Source organism: Dysidea avara, chromosome 3, assembly GCF_963678975.1.
Source record: "Dysidea avara chromosome 3, odDysAvar1.4, whole genome shotgun sequence".
NCBI lineage: Eukaryota > Metazoa > Porifera > Demospongiae > Dictyoceratida > Dysideidae > Dysidea > Dysidea avara.
Window position 1 is genome coordinate 30,840,403 of NC_089274.1, and position 19,173 is coordinate 30,859,575.

Below are 19,173 nucleotides of genomic sequence, written 5' to 3' on the forward strand. Positions count from 1 at the left end.
CGCTACATTGCTTGCAGTAGCCCAACACTTGCAGCTTCCTGTCAGGATAACTATGCAATTTAAGCGAGGTGGTTTTCAGTGTACATGTAGGACTGTTCAATTTATTGGACCATGTCTTCTCACTGACCAAAGATATATACTGCTGCTCCTGTGTCAAGTTCCATCACTAGGTGATTGCCATTCAGTTATTAAACAGGCACTTTGTAGCTTTCAGGAACTGTTGATGAGACTGAATGTACGTGGATTATGTCGGCAGTGGAATCTTCATCTGAAGGCTCAGTGTTCAGCTGTTGGAGGTCATCATTGTTAATGTGATCCACTCCATCCATTGCATTTGCCAGACTTTGTTTCTGAGGACTCTTTCTTATGACTGTTGTGATTCTGCTGTGTCCTCCTCTTTCCAGGAGCTTTGCTTCTGCCAGCTTTAGCAATGTGGTCTGTGCGAAAGCGCTTGCAATTGTTGCAAACCAACTAAACTACTCCTCGCCATTTGTTACATTTTAAGTTAACGAACAAGATGTATGAATAGATAGTTAACACAGAGCCATAACATGTACAAATTCTAAATATTATATTACAAGCACACATACAGAATATATTGTAAATCAGTTACACACACTTATATCAATAGAAGATTACATCATATGCAATTACAACATTTAAATGTATACAATCACATTGACTATCCTAATGTGTGTGTTACTTTAATTTTAGTTGTCAGTGAAAATCTGGTTTTCCATCTTTTAAACCTAAACATTAAGATCAGAATACGCATAAAACTTGTTTTATGTTGCTTACCCACATACCAGTTGGTCAGATGTAAGGCATAACTACTTGTGGTGTCTCCTCTTCATTGACCTCTCCTTCTCTTATTGACCCCTGCCTCGCACTTGCCTTTTATTTGTCACTTGACATACTAGCAGAGAGTTGATGACGAATAGCGGGCATGTCATCCTACAAATGTTTCAGCAGAGGTCAGTAATTTTAAGTCTTAGGCTCAGGTATCACTTTATTAGGTTAGGAGAATTCTAAAGGCTGCAGCACATGTTGCTGTCAGACCTTCAGTGCTGGTCACTGTAAAGCAGTACAATAACAATAACAATAACAATAAGAGTGACTTTGACTGTTCGTCTAGAGCATTTATGATAGCAAGTGTTTCACAAAATTAATAGTCACTGTATGTGTTACCTCCTTTTTATCCATACTGCTGTCCTGAGATCGACACCATAACCATGAAAATCTTGTTTGAACTTTCTTTGGGCATAAGGTTCTTGTACAAACTAAATGCAGTAAAGACATTACCACAAAGTGCATACTGACACACTGCTATAACATACCGATGGAAGTGGTTGTTGAAATAGTAAAATAGATTGGTGTAGCCAAATGCCAACTGTAATACCTAACACGAAACAGAATTTTTCATACTGTATGTGGCAAGATGTTATACATACATAATATAAAGAACTTCGTGTGGGAGGATCATGCTCATGCACATTACGGGATACTAAGTATTGCAAGATCTAGAGGCTCCCTGCTATCAGACACCCTGCTATCAGACATCCAGAATGTACCCAGGTATCTTGGGATACTAAGTATTATAGGATCTAGAAGCTTCCCACTATCAGACATCCTGGGATGTACTCAGGTATCTCGGCATACTTAGTATTGTAGGATCTAGTGGATCCATGCTATGAGACGTCCTGGGATATACTCAGGTATCTCGGGATACTAAGTACAATGACTTCAGACACACTGATATGAATATTTAAAGTATCCTTTTAGAACTTCATGAGGTGACAAAGTTGCACTAGTTCAAAAGCAGCTCTCAAGATGCATGCTCAACCTCCTCTGGTCCCAGGTCATTGACCATCCCTTCATATTCCCATGCTCACCTGAGCGGTGACCTTCAACTCCTTCACTTTAGTTTAAAAGTATTAGTGTAACTCCTTCACAAAAGTGCACTCTTGTAAGATAGGGTATAGCTACTGTAGATAATGTATATAGGTTTCATCACTTTTGCAGGATTTTATCACTAAAAGCTTGATATATCGGTCATTATGTGATGTATAAGGGTCATTTGTCAATTTAAATATAATGTACCTTGAATAACACCTTCTATGAAATTTTTGAGCCTGGTGGGTGGGTCCTCGCGAAAATAGGTTTTACGTCAATTTTTACAGTAATTCCCCTTTGAAGCATTGTTTTCATGTTTAAATGGTGTGAGATGTCGTAAATGTCACAAAGGAGCTTTAAAATGTGTAACAGAACATGTGGGTGTGTCTTGTGGTCAGAATATGGACTTGAAATTGGGAGCAGATTTCACAGCTATTATTTCCGACTGGATATCAGTTCTGATGTTTGAAACTTATTTAATGGGTAAAGGTACTGTGTGTCTACGCATGCGTGAAAAATTGTGGTCAAGGAGGAGTTTCATTTTGAGATATCGATTTCCGTAAAAATTGCTAGATCTTCCATTCTATCAAGTTACCTTTCAATAGAACACTCCCACAACACATCAAATATGTACACCATACACCGACCAACTACCTGACAACATGTTACTATGTGGTTCTGGTCACAAAACATAACCATCGGCATTTCCAAGTACTGCAAGTAGTGATGTTCTATTTGGTTATGAGCAGAGCAGAACTTGGTCTCCTGTCCACCTTATTTGGATGCTATGGGAAGCCATATGAGGCAACTACACAATTTTTTTACAACTTTCACATATATATACAGAAACGAATGTTGTGTGGTGCACTTAATGATAGCTTAATTTACCCAAGCATATTGTATGTTACAAAGGTATGTTTCTTATGTGAAGCCATATAGTTTCATTTGATTAACCATCGTGATTATTATATATACAAGTAGATCGATCACTATTAAGTATTATAATGCACATCGTACTGTTTCTTTTAATCACTTAATATTATAAGAAGTACGTACGAATGTATTATGCATCACTACACTATTATGATAATGAACAGATCTGGTGATGACAAACTTGGCACGACCACTGCATCAATACACCTCCATCGAAGAGACACTACTTCAAAGTTATTTAGTGTGCAACGGATTAGGTAAAACAAGTAAGTGTAAAAGAGGGACTCACTATGTACGATAGCACATCCACTTAATAGCACACTCAATCATTGTGTCATGGAGAAGTGGTAGATACAAAAAAGGCTTGGTTGATACCAACATTTCGTTGCTACGTATATGGAATACGTTCAGAAGCAACGACATGCTTGTAACAAGCAACCCTAAGTGATGAATCTCATCTGTAAGTAAAAGAGATATAAATAATATAGTCCACTGGAGTGTATGCATGTGTGTGTTGTGTGTGTGTAGATATGTGTGCGCATGTGTGTAGTGTGTGTGTGCATGCGTGAATGTAGTGTGGTATGTGTAGTGCATGTGTGTGTGTGTGTGTGTGTGTGTGTGTGTGTGTGTGTGTGTGTGTGTGTGTGTGTGTGTGTGTGTAGTGTGTATGTGTACATGTACATGTATAGTGTGCGTGTGTGTAATATGTGTGTCTTTCTAGTTGGGTGTGTGTTATGTGCGTGTGATGTGGTGTGGTGTGTGTTGGGTCATGTAAGTGTGTATACAGTATGTATGCATGAATTTGTGTCTGTAGTATGTGTACATGCAAGTGTCTCTAGATATTAATGTGTACCAAAAATTAAATTTTACAATAGCTCATACACTGTATTCTAACATGTATGTTATATGTTACAATAATATATGTACCTTTCAATATAGTTGCTGCTTGAAATCATTGTAGCACAGTCAGACATACACATATTTATCAGATAATTTTTTTTACAGCAATGAATCTGTAATAAGGAGTGACAAAGCCACGTGAAATCCTGACACACAATAACACAATAGTGTGATATAGTGAGGGGAAGGGCATCACGACACACAATAACATAGTGAGGGTAGGGGCATCACAACACACAATATTACAATAGTGTAACATAGTAAGGGGAGGGGCATCACAACACACAGTAATACAGTAGTGTAACATAGTGAGGGTAGGGGCATCACAACACATAATAATACAATATTGTAACATAGTGAGGGTAGGGGCATCACGACACACAATAATACAATAGTGTAACATAGTGAGGGTAGGGGCATCACAACACACAATAATACAATAGTGTAACATAGTGAGGGTAGGGGCATCACGACACACAATAATACAATAGTGTAACATAGTGAGGGCAGGGGCATCACGACACACAATAATACAATAGTGTAACATAGTGAGGGTAGGGGCATCACGACAGACAATAATACAATGGTGTAACATAGTGAGGGTAGGGGCATCACGACAGACAATAATACAATAGAGTAACATAGTGAGGGTAGGGGCATCACAAAACACAATAATACAATAGTGTAACATAGTGAGGGTAGGGGCATCATGACACACAATAATACAATAGTGTAACATAGTGAGGGTAGGGGCATCACGACAGACAATAATACAATGGTGTAACATAGTGAGGGTAGGGGCATCACGACAGACAATAATACAATAGAGTAACATAGTGAGGGTAGGGGCATCACAAAACACAATAATACAATAGTGTAACATAGTGAGGGTAGGGGCATCACGACACACAATAATATAATAGTGTAACATAGTGAGGGTAGGGGCATCACGACAGACAATAATACAATGGTGTAACATAGTGAGGGTAGGGGCATCACGACAGACAATAATACAATAGTGTAACATAGTGAGGGTAGGGGCATTACGGCAGACAATAATACAATAGTGTAACATAGTGAGGGGAGGGGCATCACAACACACAAAAATACAATAGACAATAATACAATACTGTATCACAACACACAATAATACAATAGTGTAACATAGTGAGGGCAGGGGCATTACGACAGACAATAATACAATAGTGTAACATAGTGAGGGTAGGGGCATTACGGCAGACAATAATACAATAGTGTAACATAGTGAGGGGAGGGGCATCACAACACACAAAAATACAATAGCGTAACATAGTGAGGGTAGGGGCATCACAACACAAAATAATACAATAGTGTAACATAGTGAGGGTAGGGGCATTACGACAGACAATAATACAATAGTGTAACATAGTGAGGGTAGGGGCATTACGGCAGACAATAATACAATAGTGTAACATAGTGAGGGGAGGGGCATCACAACACACAAAAATACAATAGCGTAACATAGTGAGGGGAGGGGCATCACGACGCACAATAATACAATAGCGTAACATAGTGAGGGGAGGGGCATCACGACGCACAATAATACAATAGCGTAACATAGTGAGGGGAGGGGCATCACAACACACAATAATACAATAGCGTAACATAGTGAGGGGAGGGGCATCACGACGCACAATAATACAATAGCGTAACATAGTGAGGGGAGGGGCATCACAACACACAATAATACAATAGCGTAACATAGTGAGGGGAGGGGCATCACGACGCACAATAATACAATAGCGTAACATAGTAAGGGGAGGGGTATCATAGCTTCACAACTTAGGGGTGGGAGACATATACACAAAATCATATGGTACTACTGTGTTTTATTGAGTACTTTATGGTTGCATGCATGTCCACTAGGCCAAGCCGTAGAAAATTTCTATGATGTATTATGTGGCCATTGCAAAGTGGCATTAATTTAGTGCAGTGTGAAACATGTCTAACTTCAGACATGGCTTGTACTCCAGTATGTTGGAGACATCATGTGCCCACAACATTTACCAAATAAACAAATCATTCATCAGGTAAATATACATCAACAATTCACAGTTTGTGCTAACCTGACACATGTATAACACGACCACTCAAGTTCTGCCTTGTAATAAACCATAGAACAGTCCTTCGCCATTTCACTAACGCCATTTCAACCATGCATCACGTACACAATTGATCATGTGATGCAATAGATATGGTTCAGCATTAATGTGATGTGACCCTCAAGAGTAGTACAAAGGAGCACCAGTGGGCAAATAGCTACCGGAGAGCTACAGGGCTGTAAGATTTGGTGTGATTTTTAATTTTTAAGAAATTCTGCTTCTGAAAGGGGGGTTCATCCGAACCCCCCACTGCCTACACCCTTGATCGTAACAAAGTTCTATAGCTTTAGCAATAAATTAATTTTAGCCTTGACAGGCCTATATCAAGGTGGCACTCCAATATATCCTGTACTCTAGTGTTCATCCTTGGTCAAGGCGAAAATCAAAGTGAAGCTAGAATTTTGCAATCAGCCAAAGATAATTGCATTGCAGAAAATGCATTTGCAAACATTATTTGTTGCACTTAAACATGTCTGTTTTGGTGACGATCTGATAGCGATATGCAAAAATGCGGACGATATATGGTTTGCCAATAACCAGTCAGATTTTTTATGTAACACTACTAGTTAAAATAGCAACAGCTGGATCAGCTGAGAGCTGAGAATAATGTTTAGCTGGAAAAAAGTATTGCCAACTAAGGGACTCGAGTGTGGAGGGCTTCCGTGCACTAGGAAATTGAAGTTGGCTGTCAGTATGCTGTCTGGAAGTAAAGATAAGTTAGTTTTACAATAGGCTAATAGTTTCTATAGCTGCATAAACAGCAGTGTGTAGGTTTTAGCTAGTTAGATGCACAAACAGCACCTTTTAATCTTACTGCCTAAGGGCATATTTTGTGTATGCACTATTTTAGTAACATGGTCTAGGGGAAGCACCCAGGCCTTCCTCTTAAGACATTCCACTTTAAATCCGAACCTCCTTCAAAAAAATCCTGGCTACACCCCTGATGATGCTTACAATAAAACCTAACAGTACACATTTAAACAGTATGCTTAGTAAGGACAAGCTCTCAGCTCAAAAGTTATATACAATTATTGATACATTTAGAACAATTTAAATGTACTTTACAAAAATGTACTAAATTCCAGAGTCAAGTGCAACTTTTAGTGAAAGTCAGAAGTCAAAGCATATTTTTTGAGGTTGACCACTTCGACTGAGGATGAACATAGGAGTACAGGATATGTTGGTGTGGCACCCCCTCACTGTTTATATATATATAACTAGGCACTAAGGTGTTTTAGTATTACGAAAACACTCTCCAACAAATCTGTGTGACACTATCTTTCAAGTTAAGCACAAGAGTGCTGTCTTAAAACATCATATTGCATCTTAGCTACCTGTCACTTGATGCAGTGGTTATTCAAACATTTATAAGTATTCTCCACTAATTTGCAGTGGTGTTTTAGTAGATCAAAATATCAAGGTAGTGTTACTTGTAATATTGTAGAATGAATAGACCGTATTCCAAATGATGTCACACGGATTTTCTATTTGGGGGATTCTTATATTTTCGAGTATTATCACCAATGGCGATCGAGATTTCAAAGATTGATATAGAAACTAACAAACTAGATATCGATGCGAAATTACCAGGTTTGGTTATTACAGCAAAGAAACAATAGTTTTTCTTCTAAACTTTGAAAACCAACTGAAAATTTTTAACCTGGCATTAGAGAATAGATTTTATACCCTTATAATTGTACCTGTTAGTTTTAGGTCAATATCTTCTTCCAGGGTTGAATAGCGATTTGAATATTATTAAGCCCCATTGGAACTCTCACTCGAAATTGTTAGAATACCCCAAATAGCCACAGCCATTTTATTTTGTGACGTCATTTGGAATACGGTCTATTGTGGCACTGTTCAAGTGTGATGGTACAGCATTTAATCAAGAAAAAATTTCCTGACCTTATACTTTATGTATAATTGACACATTTAATTCAGCAGGTGGCTACATTAGGCAGGTCACAATTGACATTCTTCATAAGAATGGTCAGCTAGACATATTCTGGGACCATCACATAGTGTTATGTGCCATCCCTCCCCATTGTTAAATAGACTACCGACTACCCAGCTTGCCAGTGCTAGGACAGCCGTGTATCATCCCCATACCTTTCGCGTTCCAGTCAAAATGTAGCACGCGCTTCTTTTCTCCCGTTAGCGTACGCAAATACATGTCTTATCACCATTCGCCACTATATACTCCTCTGACAGCAACCTCTCGTCCACTGTTGTCACAAAGTACACCCCAATGTAAGCGCCTGGCATGAAAAAAGGGCGGATTGTCGTTTGATAAAACATTTTAAATCGATCGATGGAACAAAAATAAGATGGCGTTGAGAGAATGCTGAAACTTTACTAAGGAAAAGCCAGTCGTGTTTCATTGTCAGCTGAAAGTAAATCACCCATAAACACCTCTGCTGTGATAATGATTTGTTTAAACCCAGACTCGAATAGATTTGACGTCACCAGGTGGATCTACCAGCAACTTCAAGCCAAAATGGTATGTTTTTTTTAAAATTCATAGCCAGGTGTTAACCCCTCGTAATCGCTACACTTTATGCAGAAGTATGGTATATACGGTGTGCTTTAGGTCCTACACCCAGACCCAAAGGTGTAACCCTCGCGTATGGAAAGTTCCCCAATGGGTGCCTATACTTTGGCCATCGATTTTTTTTAAATAGCTCATGACCTAGGATTTCCGGTAACGCCCTCTGCAGGGTAATTCGATCGGATTCAGTAGCCCTATCAGCCATATGGTTAAGCAAATGCAGTTTATCTGATGCCTGTCACAGCACGTAGGCTATTTATACCTTGTGTGCAGTAGCTAATAGACCTCTACTAGACCTCAAACCATACTTTCAAATACAATACACATTATGCTCCTTCTTTGTTCAACCTGTAACATTCTTTGTTAGTTACTGGATTTGACACTTAAGTATGCTTAGCTATATATTCCGGCACAGTATAGAAACTTGTGGTTAGTGGGTACTAGAAGAAAGAACTAAACTGGCAAGCAGCCATATAGTTCTTAATTACCTAGCTAAACCTCTATGTCAGAGTAGCTAGCTAACTACGTGTCAAATCTAGTATCTAATAAAGAATGCTACAGGTCGAACAAAGAAGGAGCATAATGTGTATTGTATTTGAAAGTATGGTTTGAGGTCTAGTAGAGGTAGCTAGTAGCTACTGCACACAAGGTATAAATAGCCTACGTGCTGTGACAGGCATCAGATAAACTGCATTTGCGTAACCATATGGCTGATAGGGCTACTCAATCCGATCGAATTACCCTGCAGAAGGGAGAACAGCAAGCTGATGTGTTCATGCATCAAGTGACTACTGAAAATCTCCGCCGCTTGTTTCAGGTTAGCTATAGCTAGCTAACAGAGGGACGTGGATCTACCTTGCAGGATTGCTATGGCTAGCTATATCATAGCTATACGTACAGTGTATAATGGTGTTTTTTATTTTTTATATATTTTTTTTGTTTTAAACTAGCTATAGCTAAGTACTTCATAGATTGCATTTTTTTCCTTTCACATACAGGTTGACCCTTCAGTCGTCTTCTTGAAGGACAGTATTGACGAATCGATGTATTTTCCAAGTGAGAATGGGACCTTTAACCTGTCTCAAGAAGGTGTGATGCCCTTTTCAACTCTACTGGTGGAAGGCAGGAACTTGACAGAGGGCCGTACCAGGACCCCAACTGGGACCCCATCTTCCCATGTCCAGTCTTTAAACAGCAGCAACAGCAGTATACCCGGGACCAATCCACCTGTACATGTACTTGCATCGTCCACTCCCTACCAGGGGTCATCTAACTCTATGTTCAGATCGGTGGTGGCAAGGCGTCCTCCACCATCTTCCACTGTGAAACTGGTGCAAGCCAAGCTAACAAAGAACGGCAGGACAATAAGGTTTCATGATAAAGCCCAGATATTTGTGAATATCACAGAATCTACGGCTCACACTGAGTTTATATTGGCTGCAATACAACAAAAGTGGGGATCGGATCACGTTATTGTGACAAATAATGGCCTAAAAATTGAAAATTCATCTGCCACTCAAGGTAGCTAGCTGTATGTAAAAGCAATGTGCATATACTGTACACAGTAACAATACAGGACTTGTGGTTTACCGTATGTATAACTTTATCATTTTCAGGGTTAGCTTTCTGGAAGGCACCCAGAAGGAAATTATATGCCATGACACAGAGGGATCTCAATATGATTCAAGATGATGCTGACGATGACATTGACGAAGAGCTGGCACCTCGTGCTGCCAAAAGGATCAAAAATGAACTGAGGGATATGAGGGATGAGTTTAGAGGCTTAAGATCAATCATTGAAAGGACATTGCCAATCTCATTAAGGGACAAATTGAAAGATATATTAAAATGTTGCATATGTCAGGTGGTCCCGATAAGGCCACCGATGGTTATATCAATGTGCTGCAAGTCAATCGTAGGATGTGAACAATGTGTTCAGCAGTTGCTGGCAACCAGTCATTCAGCAAATTGCCCGCTGTGCAGGGACACGGACTTTGAGACTGTCAAAGTTCTCGGTCTTGATGGCTTGATTACTGCTGTAAGCAGTTACTTAGAAGATGAGACTGACACTGCTGGAGATGAGAGTTGACCAAAGTTAAACTGTATAGCTAGCTAGTAGTTTGTTGTAACCTTCTTCATTATTATAATTACAGGTATATTTCACTTGAATTAATATTTGTTATTGTAGTCATTGTAGCTATCTAGCTACATTGCTCATATTATTTATTATTTGTATTGTAAGTGATCACATGCAATCTTTAAATTGACATTAAATTTAAAACAAACAAGTTGAAAGTCAAGGAGAGGATGGGGATGGGGTTTAGAGAAACTAAAATAAAACTAGATGATATCTGGCTGTATATGACTGTTGACATGAAAGTGCTGATAAGGCCACTACAATGAGATTACTTGTTTCTCATCAACCGCCCGCACCAAAATTTTCTTTTGCCCATGCGCACTCATTATTGCACAAGATGGCAGCATGGCTTTTTTGAGTGTTGTGGTAGTGGGTTTATCACGTAGAAAAGCACTATTTCCATGAAAAACTGCAATCCCATTGAGATACAGACACCATTTATGAGTGTTTTTTACTTCTGTGTTGATTAGAGAGCTTTCTGGAGCATCAACGACCACCAAGGCATCAATAGTGAGTGCTACAGTGTACATTAGACCATACACTAGCATTGGTATCGTGACCTGCATGCCCTATGTGCAGGGCCATCATATCTAAGAGACATAGTAGCTTTAGTGTTGCTACTTCTGCCACAAGCTTACACAGCCCCTCCCCCTAATAAGACTGACCAGCCTACATGTGCTAAGACTGCTGCTGTCTGCTGCTGCATGGTACATGACTCCAAGACTGGTGGAACTTTCGCAAAGGACTTGAATGCTATGTTACTGAAGTTGAAGTTTATGTGCACTTGGAATTTTACCCTCAGTGTGCACCAGTGCTTGGTGTGCATTCTGCCAATAGCCTAAAAATAAAGGATTATTATACTGGTTTTGTACAAATATGCTATGGCTTGTGCAATAATGAGATAATGAGATAACCCGCCCGCCCGCATGTGTTACTCAATGAGAAGTTGATGAGAAACAAGTTATCTCATTGTAGTGGCCTATTACAGGTTACGTAGCAACGCGCATGATCAACCAAGTCTCACGATCACGTGACAAATTCAAAATTATAGCGGTTTTCACGAGTGATCCGGCATGACTGGAGAAGAAGCAGTGAAGATTTGCAACAGACATGGACCATGGGCTATGAAATACACTAGTAAGTGTTCCGTATTCTACAGTATATGCATATACATGCACGCATGTTCCCAAGCTACGTAGCTAGCTAACCAACCAGGACTGAAGGCTGCAGAGCTCAGTTGCCGTGTCATGTGTATCTATAGCTAGCTAGCTAAGTACAAATGTGAATTTATTTGTCAAATCCCCTAGTGTCAAGGGAGAAAGGCTACGTAAAGTAAAAAACAAGTGGAAAAAAAATTTTAGATGGAAGACATTCAAAACAATTAGACCAGACCTCAAACAATGGAAGTGACCAGTGCTAATTATAACCAGTGCTACCACATTGGCTTCTAAAATAAATTGCCAGAACAACAACAACAACAACAAAAAACCACTCCTTTTTCTATTATGCAATCCATGTGGTACATAAATATAACTTCTATTGTTCAACCAACCATTGTACCATTTAACCAGTGTGGTTTTGTTTCATTTGGGATTACCATATGTGTGCATCGAACCACTGGACTGAACTATACTATGACCACCCTTCTATTTCCATTCTGCAATCCATGTGGTACATATATATTTTATTTAATTTCGATTGTTTAACAATTGCAGTGTGATTGTGCCATGTATCATGTGTGTGTGTGTGTGTGTGTGTGTGTGCGTGCAAGTACGGCAAACATGTGGAGAGTGTGTGAAAAAGGGGGGGGGGGGGGATCATGACTAGCACAAGTAAAGTACCGGTGGAGGAGAGGATATATAGTTTGTGCAGTACATCAAAAGGTGCATACAACCACTTTATGGCTATAATTATATGATCGTTTTACAATCATATCGCTTCATACGTCCGAACAATTTCAAATCTAGCCAGGCTTGTAGTCAGTGTAGCTATACGGCCAGACCATATGACAATTATATGATATTTTTATTAATTAATTTAAAAATAATTTTCCTTTGTCTTCCCCAGCATATCATCTGCTATATAGTTATTAGCCAGTTGATTTATTTTTGTTTATTCATTTTTTTGTTTAAAAAAAAATTATCGATTTGACAGTTATGGTACAGCTACAAGCTAACAATACATGCAGTTGATATATAGATGGCTAGATTGTGGTGTAGATGAAATGTACAAGTCGTGCATGTTGTCTCAGTCGAAATTAAAGCAGGCAGGATACTTTTTTTTTTTTAGATGGAAGACATGCAAAACAATTAGACCAAGCCTCAAACAATGGAAGTGACCAGTGCTAATTATAACCATTGCTACCACATTGGCTTCTAAATTAAACAGCCAGACACACACAAAAAAAAACCACTCCTTTTTCTATTATGCAATCCATGTGGTACATAAATATAACTTCTATTGTTCAACCAACCATTGTACCATTTAACCAGTGTGGTTTTGTTTCATTTGGGATTACCATATGTGTGCATCGAACCACTGGACTGAACTATACTATGACCACCCTTCTATTTCCATTCTGCAATCCATGTGGTACATATATATTTTATTTAATTTCGATTGTTTAACAATTGCAGTGTGATTGTGCCATGTATCATGTGTGTATGTGTGTGTGTGTGTGTGTGTGTGTGTGTGTGCGTGCAAGTACGGCAAACATGTGGAGAGTGTGTGAAAAGGGGGGGGGGGGAATCATGACTAGCACAAGTAAAGTACCGGTGGAGGAGAGGATATATAGTTTGTGCAGTGCATCAAAAGGTGCATACAACCACTTTATGGCTATAATTATATGATTGTTTTACAATCATATCGCTTCATACGTCCAAACAATTTCAAATCTAGCCAGGCTTGTAGTCAGTGTAGCTATACAGCCAGACCATATGACAATTATATGATACTTTTATTAATTAATTTAAAAATAATTTTCCTTTGTCTTCCCCAGCATATCGTCTGCTATATAGTTATTAGCCAGTTGATTTATTTTTGTTTATTCATTTTTTTGTTTAAAAAAAAATTATCGATTTGACAGTTATGGTACAGCTACAAGCTAACAATACATGCAGTTGATATATAGATGGCTAGATTGTGGTGTAGATGAAATGTACAAGTCGTGCATGTTGTCTCAGTCGAAATTAAAGCAGGCAGGATACTTTTTTTTTTAGATGGAAGACATGCAAAACAATTAGACCAAGCCTCAAACAATGGAAGTGACCAGTGCTAATTATAACCATTGCTACCACATTGGCTTCTAAATTAAACAGCCAGACACACACACAAAAAAACCACTCCTTTTTCTATTATGCAATCCATGTGGTACATAAATATAACTTCTATTGTTCAACCAACCATTGTACCATTTAACCAGTGTGGTTTTGTTTCATTTGGGATTACCATATGTGTGCATCGAACCACTGGACTGAACTATACTATGACCACCCTTCTATTTCCATTCTGCAATCCATGTGGTACATATATATTTTATTTAATTTCGATTGTTTAACAATTGCAGTGTGATTGTGCCATGTATCATGTGTGTGTGTGTGTGTGTGTGTGCGTGCGTGCGTGTGTGTGTATGTGTGTGTGTGTGTGTGCATGTGTGTGTGTGTGTGTGTGTGTGTGTGTGTGTGTGTGTGTGTGTGTGTGTGTGTGTGTGTGTATCATGATCATGTAGCTGCTAGACAAATAATAGGGGCACATGACACCTCACTAGCCAATATGACTATAACCCTGGGCATTGGGGAGGAGGCATTGGTAGTTTATGTAACATGACCCAGGCACTCAGTATTCCCAGAGTGCCTTTGCACTGATACTCTATAGCACCATGTAACTATAGATTCCCTGTAGACATAATTAAACATTACATTATATTTGTTTTATTCTTCTAGATGAATTAACAATATTACTTTATTTTTTTTATAGATAGCTAATTAACCATAAGATTACAACCTGCTCATGGATTGCTTTACATTGTATCAAGAGAAAATTAAAGTGTAGCTGTACAGAAGGAGACCAAAGTGAGTAGTAGTGATTAGCATACGGGCTGTGTTTTACACTGCTTGAAGTATCTTAGTTTACTACAGTGGTATATCCCCAGTATATGGAACAGTTAATTGTTTGTTATTTTAGTAGTTTTTCAGTAAACCTGCATCACTGATGTTTTACTGATAGTTTAAAACTTAGTAAAATAATTATGTTCCATATACTTAAGTTTACTGACACTTTACTATCAGTATAACTACAGTAAGGCATCTTAACAAATTGGTAAACTAAGAACCTTCAAGCAGTGTTATTTGCTTATGCTTGCTGTTGTTACAGGCTACTGGCCTAAAACACATGGATACAATTAACTCACATGGATGCAATTAACTGTAGTTATAATTATATATAGCTAATGATGTTAAAAATATTACCATTTTTTTGTTGTGTGTGTATGTGTGTGTATGTGTACATATGTGTGTGTACAGATGTATACAGTTTCACTGTAGCTACATAAGAAGCTAATTGAAGTGTATTTTTTGTTGCACCTATAAATGTCAAGCCCCACCCCCAGTAGGGTGGATATAGTGGGGATTTGATGAAGTGGAAAGTCAAATTCCCCTACCTAGCTGGGACGAATTATATAATTATTAGGTCAAATCCCACATATAGTCCCATGCACCATGTGACGAAGGGGATTTGACACAAAAAAGTACTTGTGCTGCCCAACCCCCACATATCCCGTACTGGTTTGGTGGGAGTGGGGTTGACATTGATAGGTCAGTGCATGATTACGTGATTCAGTACTGATGTAGCAAGTATTGAAATGCTCAGTGCAGGCCTCCAGTAGCAATATAATTATACTAACTGCAATTAGCTACTTAGCTCTATTGTTATGTGAAGATTAGATCTTATCTAGCTAGCTATCATTGCTTGTTAATTAATCTCAACTAGAGGGGATGCGCTAATTATAATGTACAGATAGTTAGGCCAATGAAACTTGATTACTAGTTTCTCGCTCAGATTTTTGAAATTTTGATGCGGGCGGGCGGTTTTTATTCATTATTCATTATTGCCTACTCAGGGTGTGCTGAGATCAGAAACCTTCATATTGTCACTAAAGTGTTGTAAAATTGCATGGATAACACTTCTCATTTGAATAAAAAGAATATTAGTACTCCTGGCATGCCTATAATAAAGTGACTTCTTTATTAGAGTAAAAGTGACTGCTCTATTAGAGTATTTCGATCTAAATTGCCAATAATGAAATTCCATGCGGGTGCTAGTGAAGGGATGTGGGCGGTGACGCGAAGCTGCTAATCAAGTTTCATTGGCCTTAGTTAGCCTCAGGGCCAGCCGCTTACACTCATTGTATAGACGCGAGAGGCGCAGTTCAACAATAGCTAATTGGTTGGCACCATGCAAATAAGTAGCTACAGGTATATAGCCTCGAATATATAGCCATGGCTGGGATACGCTTGCTGGATGAGTTGGAAGAGTTCATAAGGGAGAAAATAGAGAAGGAGCGATGGACCCACAAACGTATGAGTCTTCACCTGCAATACAAATATCCTAGCAGGAAAGGACTGAGTGTTCGCTCATTGGAGAGGTTTGTATACATATAGCTAGCTAAGTAGCTTGGTACATGAACCTACTGTATATAGCTACAAACAGCTGCAAGCCCGTTGCAGAGTCAGAACTGTATTATATATATAGTTACTTACAGTTGCAAAAAGAGCTCACTAGTGCTGCATACGTAGGTAATAGCTATGGGTATATAACTATAGATAATATAACTAGCTATATAAAGGGTCCGTGCATTCAGTTTTCAACAATAATTAATTGCATCATGTTTGATTGAGACGGGCTAACAAGCTAGATTACCGCGTAAGTAGCTAGTAATTTTTTTTTACCTACTTGTCCACATGTGTTTGTGTAGCTTGTATGTATACATGCATACATGCTCTACAGTGAATATCACCAGTCTAGCCCCACATTGAAGCGCAAACATTAGGTACTATATTGTATACCAGACCAGACGATCACCATTATTATGATCATGAATAGTCTAACTAATACATGCACTGATTCCAATTATTACTGGCTAAGTAATTTAAGACTGAGAATCATATATGTGTAGTAATTCACTACCAGTTTATTTAATAGTATAGCTACATTGCTATATAATGCATGGCAAAATTTTAGAGACCCAAATGTAGGCTTCATTCAATGTACACTGTAGCTATATATAGGGTTTGCATATATGTTTATGAATAATCAGCATACAAAAGTAATATAGTCCTTAGATTGGTTCATCCTATATATAGGTTCTGCCGTGAAAGGAACATTCACAAAACAAGCCGGCTGACAAAACCTGAGTTAGATGAGGTCGTAGCCGCTGCTGTCAGTGAGGTACAACATGATATAACCATTTATTTAAAACCATACTATGTGTTATATACATATAGGTGGGTCCTGTGTATGGACGCAGAACATTTACAGGGGTATTGGCATCAAGGGGAATCAGAACAGGAGAAAAGAGAGTTGGCGAATCATTGAGATATGTCTCACCTGTGTACTGCCGTGCCCGTACAAACTCCACTGCCAGGATGACAAATCCTACAACATACAGGGCAGATTATTTTGGTCACAAACTACACATCGACCAAAATGAAAAAAATGTTATGTTTGGTGTGACCCACATATGTGCAGTGGATGGCTTTAGCCGGAAAATTGTGGCATTTAGCACTATGCCTATTAAAAACAACAGTGTGATTTATGATACAGTGTACAGGTACTTCATTACTTGTAGCAACTACACTAGCACTGCATTACTACCCACACATTCATCCATAACGTTAACAGTGATTATTAAAATTCTATGAAGTATTGTTAGAATCACATTTCTTTTAATTATTAGCATTTGAATTGTTTAGGCAAACCATATGCCAGTATGGTATGTGGGATCAGATCAGGGTTGACCATGGAAGGGAGTGGTATCTTATGTTGTACATCCAAGAACACCTGGCAGGATATAGACGAAACCCTTCTGGACCACCTCACCTGCAGACATCCTCTACTCAAGTGAGATTGTATTTGTCACATTATCATGATGTAACAAGAATAACCTATAGTGGACTACTGATGTTTAGCAGCAGCTATTGTAGTTGGATAAGCAGGGTAAACCCCCAAATTAAAAAAAAACAACAATATATTAATGCTGACTAGATGACATTCTAAAACAATGATATAAGAGTGGGACACACATACAATAACTGTTGTTTCATTTCATGTGATGTTCATTCTGATTTGCTTTGGTGTCTTGTAATAGAATCATGTGATCGAAAGGATATGGGTAGAGGTCAACGGAAGGGTCAACTACCCCATAAAGGCCGCTCTAATAGAAATGCAAGAAAATGGCGATTTCAACCTGGAAGACGATCACATTAAACATTGCGTCTCCTGGTACACTTTACACGTCAGCCAAGTTGGGACTACAATGTTTGTGACAGCCTGGAACGAGCATCGCATATCAGGTATATTTCACTATAGATAGCCAGCTACTTTATGAAATTTTTATCACCGTTACTTTAGGTACAAACAAAGGCATCCCGAATGTGATGATGGCACGAAATAATCAGACCAAGCAAATTGATAACACTCTGGTTCCAACAGCAGATGAAGCTGTTAGAATGTACGAAGAAAACGGAGGACATATAACTATATTCAATGAGTTTGGACAAGACCCTTTAAGAGGAAGACAAGAGTTAATAACCATTAGAAAGGAACGATTTGCTGAGCAATGGCCAAGCTTTGGCAATATTTTTCATTCACTTGTAAATGGTGACAATACAATGTTCCATGATGGACTGCTATGTTTTATTAATATAAGCATGCAACTAACAGCACAGCTGTGAGAGAGTTTTACATGCAATTGTATTTTATTGTTAATTTTATTTACTTCATTTCTATTTATCTGTTGCTAAGATATATCATGTTATGGTTATTGACACTTGTATTTTGCATGTTTGATGCTTGCATAAATGGTTCCATCTCTGTATAGTAGGCTAGTTATCAGTTTTTTTTTGCATAAAAAAAACACTTGAAGTGATATACCAATATTCTGTTGTAGGGATTAAACCTCAAAATAATGTTGGTGAAGAGCATAACAAAGTTTCCACAATAAATCCTATTACTTCTGGGTTCCCAACTATACAACATTATGGTGTATAATTTCATTTATATAATGAGAAGTTACTGTACAAGACTTAGAATTGAGCATAAAAGTACAAATTTAATTTAATTATCGCTTAAACTGTTCTTATAAATGGGAGGGATGTTTATGATACAGTATTGCCGCTTGATTTGGTAACTGGCTATTCCACGTAAGAATGGTTGAAAGAGAGAATCAATATTAATATTTGTATCAGTCTATAGCCTGGTAGCTGGCTAAATGAATCTGCATGAATGGCGTCGAGAGATGTTATTATGGTTTAATGGTAAATTGTGCTGACTATATGCAAGTATATGGATGATTCTGTACAACATTATCAGTTTCATCTTATCTCTTCTTCAATATAAAATGGGCC

At 38.4% G+C, this 19,173-nt stretch overlaps 2 protein-coding genes and 2 long non-coding RNA genes across 10 annotated transcripts; 3 read left to right on the top strand and 1 right to left on the bottom strand.

Annotated features, from left to right (window-relative positions):
- Positions 1-535: 535 nt before the first annotated feature.
- Positions 536-1,929, bottom strand: LOC136250688 (uncharacterized). Of its 2 annotated transcripts, none has more exons than XR_010698643.1 (5): positions 1,893-1,929; positions 1,338-1,399; positions 1,189-1,280; positions 799-954; positions 536-749 (listed from the first exon to the last, which is right to left on the bottom strand). It is a non-coding gene; the product is annotated as an uncharacterized lncRNA (long non-coding RNA). The 2 variants fall into 2 exon arrangements; XR_010698644.1 differs by having other exon boundaries at positions 540-749; positions 807-954.
- A 1,058-nt stretch (positions 1,930-2,987) lies between these two features.
- On the top strand, positions 2,988-10,695 carry LOC136250689 (uncharacterized). 6 transcript variants are annotated; one of them, XM_066042918.1, is made up of 4 exons: positions 2,988-3,092; positions 3,144-3,286; positions 9,414-9,936; positions 10,032-10,695. In XM_066042918.1, exons 3-4 carry the CDS (start codon positions 9,459-9,461, stop codon positions 10,502-10,504), a joined length of 951 nt encoding a protein of 316 aa, XP_065898990.1. In that variant the 5' UTR covers positions 2,988-3,092; positions 3,144-3,286; positions 9,414-9,458; the 3' UTR covers positions 10,505-10,695. The 6 variants fall into 6 exon arrangements, with proteins under 6 accessions (XP_065898990.1, XP_065898991.1, XP_065898989.1 ...); XM_066042919.1 differs by having other exon boundaries at positions 3,000-3,083; XM_066042915.1 differs by lacking the exons at positions 2,988-3,092; positions 3,144-3,286 and adding exons at positions 7,498-8,260; positions 8,312-8,367.
- An 889-nt stretch (positions 10,696-11,584) lies between these two features.
- On the top strand, positions 11,585-15,113 carry LOC136248600 (uncharacterized). The gene is made up of 3 exons (XR_010697771.1): positions 11,585-11,689; positions 14,528-14,622; positions 14,924-15,113. It is a non-coding gene; the product is annotated as an uncharacterized lncRNA (long non-coding RNA).
- Positions 15,114-16,047: 934 nt separating this feature from the next.
- Positions 16,048-18,521, top strand: LOC136248460 (uncharacterized). The gene is made up of 6 exons (XM_066040240.1): positions 16,048-16,193; positions 16,876-16,996; positions 17,053-17,378; positions 17,521-17,668; positions 17,916-18,120; positions 18,179-18,521. Exons 1-6 carry the CDS (start codon positions 16,048-16,050, stop codon positions 18,499-18,501), a joined length of 1,269 nt encoding a protein of 422 aa, XP_065896312.1. The 3' UTR covers positions 18,502-18,521.
- Positions 18,522-19,173: the final 652 nt, after the last annotated feature.